This window comes from Lytechinus variegatus, chromosome 2, assembly GCF_018143015.1.
Source record: "Lytechinus variegatus isolate NC3 chromosome 2, Lvar_3.0, whole genome shotgun sequence".
Classification (NCBI taxonomy): domain Eukaryota; kingdom Metazoa; phylum Echinodermata; class Echinoidea; order Temnopleuroida; family Toxopneustidae; genus Lytechinus; species Lytechinus variegatus.
The window spans coordinates 34,143,832-34,147,715 of record NC_054741.1 but is presented as its reverse complement, the minus strand read 5'-3'; the positions used below and the strand labels follow the sequence as shown (position 1 = coordinate 34,147,715).

At 41.4% G+C, this 3,884-nt stretch overlaps 1 protein-coding gene across 1 annotated transcript; it reads right to left on the bottom strand.

Annotated features, from left to right (window-relative positions):
• Positions 1-1,989: 1,989 nt before the first annotated feature.
• Positions 1,990-3,213, bottom strand: LOC121409756 (protein ALP1-like). The gene has a single exon (XM_041601661.1). The coding sequence runs from the start codon at positions 3,211-3,213 to the stop codon at positions 1,990-1,992; it is 1,224 nt and encodes a 407-aa protein (XP_041457595.1).
• Between the last annotated feature and the right edge of the window lie 671 nt (positions 3,214-3,884).

Below are 3,884 nucleotides of genomic sequence, written 5' to 3'. Positions count from 1 at the left end.
AACGAGTGCATCACGTATTGCGAGCGTGTTGAACGAATGGCTAGCGCATGCACTGCGCATTCAACGCGCAGCCGGCGACCGAAAACTTCTAGTCACGTGACTGTGGCTGCAAAACTAAAAAGAACCTCAGGTCAGCTCAGGGGGGCGTTTCATGAAAGTACTTGTCGGACATTTTATCCCTTATCCGACAAGTCCCATTTCATCCGACAGTTACCATAGGAACAGTGCCTTACAGCCAATCAAAATCATGGGAAAATGTCAGATAACTTGTCGGATGAAAATATTTATGAAACGCTCCCCAGATGGCATCTCCGACCTCGGGCCAGATGACACCCAGGGATATAAATACTCCTACTATGTCTGGTGCGGAGAGAATCAGTCTTGATCAAGATTGGGAGGGACGCTATAGAATGATGCACAAGGACAGTTTTGCTTTTTAATGCATATTTCATTGTTAATATGTTTAATTGAAATAATACGCTTTGTGTTTGCCCATTTCTCACGTTGACAGTGTAGATTGAAAGCAAGTGGTAATGGAAGTCTTGGTAAATGATTGTTATCAACCTCTCATTTCAACTGTTAAACAATTTGCTTTGTATTCGATTTTAATATTACAAAAATGTCAAAAGAGAAAGCGTTGGTTATTGAACATAGTAAAATGTTTATTTCACCATAATCAATCGATTTTTTCCTTCTCATTATAACACGTCTTGTTTAATGTACAGTAGATTATGGAAACTATCCCTCTTGAACAAGTATCTCAATTAAAGTTTCAGTGCTTGTACCTCTTTTTTGTTCATTTTTGTTCGTTTATATTGTTTAAACTATTGATTTGCTATTACCGGAATAGCTTCAAATCATACCAATAAACAATGAAAACTGATATAGTAACTATGGTAAACTAAATCTTGAGTTTAATGGGTCAAGCATGAAGGGGACTTGTCAAGTTAATAAATTCAAAATTTTATGCAAAAGATTGAGACAAAGATTTTAATGTTATAGTAATGCTAAGAAAGAAAACACTTATAATGATTTTAGTTTATTCCATTTCGGTTTTGTACCCCCCCCTTCCTTCCTCCCAATAAAAAGTGGATGGTGGTATAACTAATCAACTTTGCAAGGCCTTTAATAAAAACAATTGGTGCAATGAATAAATACAACACAGTCCTGTTTCTTGTCAAACTACATGAAAATGTGTTTATTAAACTTATACTTCTGCAACATGCAAGTTGGATCTACACAATATACAAGTCGACATAATAATCAATGAAATGGAAATATAAAAACGCGAATACATTTAGTTCTTGAAATAGATCTAATTTATGATAATTACAAAATATAATTACATAATTAAAGAGAGGACATGAATAATAAAAAAAGATAAAGAATAGGAATTGAAAGGAATATCAGGAAAATGGGAGCAGAAGTACATTAGAACACATTTGGTAAAAAAGACTCGGGTCATATCCAGTAAAAAAGAAAAAAAATCGTATAAAGCAATGCATACATTTGTAGAAATAATACTGTGTTATTAAGAAAATATATTTTGTTACACTACCAACGAAAATAGTTTGAAAATATTTTACATTCAAATCAGTGTCTTTTTATCAGGCAGGGAAAACAAAATTTAATTTTTGAAAAAAAGGTTTCCGGCAGATTTGAATATCACTATACATAATATTTTTAATACTTTACAAAGAAGAGCCAAAAGGTAAAGAGAGGGGAAATATGAAAAAAAAAACTAAGAATAGACACATGTAGGAGAAAAGTGTGTGTGGATTTGTGTTCAAAATTATTTGCGCTGTTAGTGAGTGTGTGTGTGTGTGTGTGTGTGTGTGAGTTTGTATAATTATGTATGTTTGCAAGTGCATGCTTGTCAAATAAACAGTTTATAAAGAATGGAATAAAATAGTACAAAGCATTAATCAACCATCATCAATCACATCTCTGTATAATAATAGCTGCCCGAACTGTTCACATAAATGTTGTCTATATCATTTTGTCCTGCCATGGAACGGCACCGGCTTCGGAGTTGACCCAGTGCTTGATAAGATTCCTCTGCCTTTTTCCTTCCCTGCTGGAGGTATTGCTGCCAGCGACAGAGATGGTGTCTTGCATGTTAAGGCCTGATCTCCATGCTCCTGGGACGTAGTCATGACCAAGGTTCTCGGCACGGTCAAGCTGCTGGTTCTGCATACCTGGGTACCTTGTCCTCATCAAGTTGTGGAGGATGATGCATGCCGTGACAATGAGCTTGACGGTAGCTGGCTGCTGCTGCATTGTGGTCAGGAGAACTTGAAACCTGTTGGACAGAATGCCGAAGGCATTTTCGACAACCCTTCTGGCTCGGGAAAGCCGATAATTGAAGATGCGCTCCGACTGCGTCATACCTCTAAGATTGTACGGCTTCATCATGTTAGGGCGTAGAGCAAATGCATCGTCGCCGACGAAAAAGTATGGTACATCCTGGTTGTCGTTGGGAAGAGGATCGGGATCCGGGAGGCCTAAACTGCCATCTTCAACACATTCTCTCAGCTCAGAAGCATTGTAGATCTGAGCGTCCGATGCCGATCCCATACCACCAATGTCTACCCAGATGAAGCGATAATCAGCATCTACAAGCGCCATGAGGACAACGGAGTAGAATCCTTTGTAGTTATAGTAAAGAGAACCACTGTTTGGAGGACATTTGCAGCTGACATGCTTTCCATCGAGAGCACCACAGGTATGGGGGAAGTTCCACTTCTCCATGAACTGGTCAGATATGGCACGCCACTCATCGGGAGTGGTGGGACACTTCATCATCTCACCCTTGTACTCTTCGATGATGGCCTGGCACACTTCTGGGATGAGCAGGGATATGGTATTGTGAGGGATTCTCCATCCATAGGACATTGAGCGATACTTGGTCCCAGACGCAAGATGTCGAAGGGTGAGAGCAAGCTTCAGGCCAGGATCGAGGGCATCTCTGTAGGTTGTATTCTGTTTGGTGATACTCGGGCCCACTCTTGTTAGCAGTTCGTCGAACATCTCTGGTGGCATTCGCATGAAATTTTTGAAGGCTGCCTGGTCTTCGTTGCGAAGCTCTACAAGAAGTTGATCATACAAGCCAAACTGTCTTCTCCTTCCGATCCAGGGTCGGACCCAGTATCTTCGTTGACTTTTTTCCTTTCTCCTTCTGGAGACTTGTAGTTGGTGAATAGTCAGTGCCATTAGGTTATGCTGATGTTGGAGAACTGCAATTTTATATTTCAATTGAATGTCAGGATCATCCATCTTCCGAGGTGATTCTTTCGAGGGCTGGAGGAGAAGTGATGAGGAGTTGGTGCCGAATACACGCTAGGCACACGTCAGGTATATGTTAGGAACACGCAAGAAGAACGTTGTGTGCGTTAGAGACATGTTCAGCACTCGTCCAGCACTCGTTCAGCTCGTTCATATTCGTTGCGTGTTCGTTGGAAAGCACGTTATGTGTGCGCCAGTTGTTCGTTCGAAATCAGCCGCCGAACTTGCGACGGATAGTCAACGTAGGCTCAGCGTATGTCTAGCGTTGGTCTAGCGCGCTTTGCGAATGTATGGCGACTTCATGGCGTATAGAGTCATGCGTCGAGCTCTGCGCATATTTTTGAGCATGCTCAAAATATCACGACGCACAAGCGGAGAGCGTCGAATACATAACGTTGGTAAAACGCGCTCGTCGAACGCTTAACGAACAATTGCGCAGATCTAGCGAGTAACAACGCATTGACCAAAACTGCAAAAATTCAACACGTGGGCCATGCGCCCCTCGTGCGTCGCCTATATGTGACCGGGCCTTTATGTGTGCGCCAGTCGTTCGTTCGAAATCAGCCGCCGAATACTCAACGTAGGCTCAGCGTACGTCT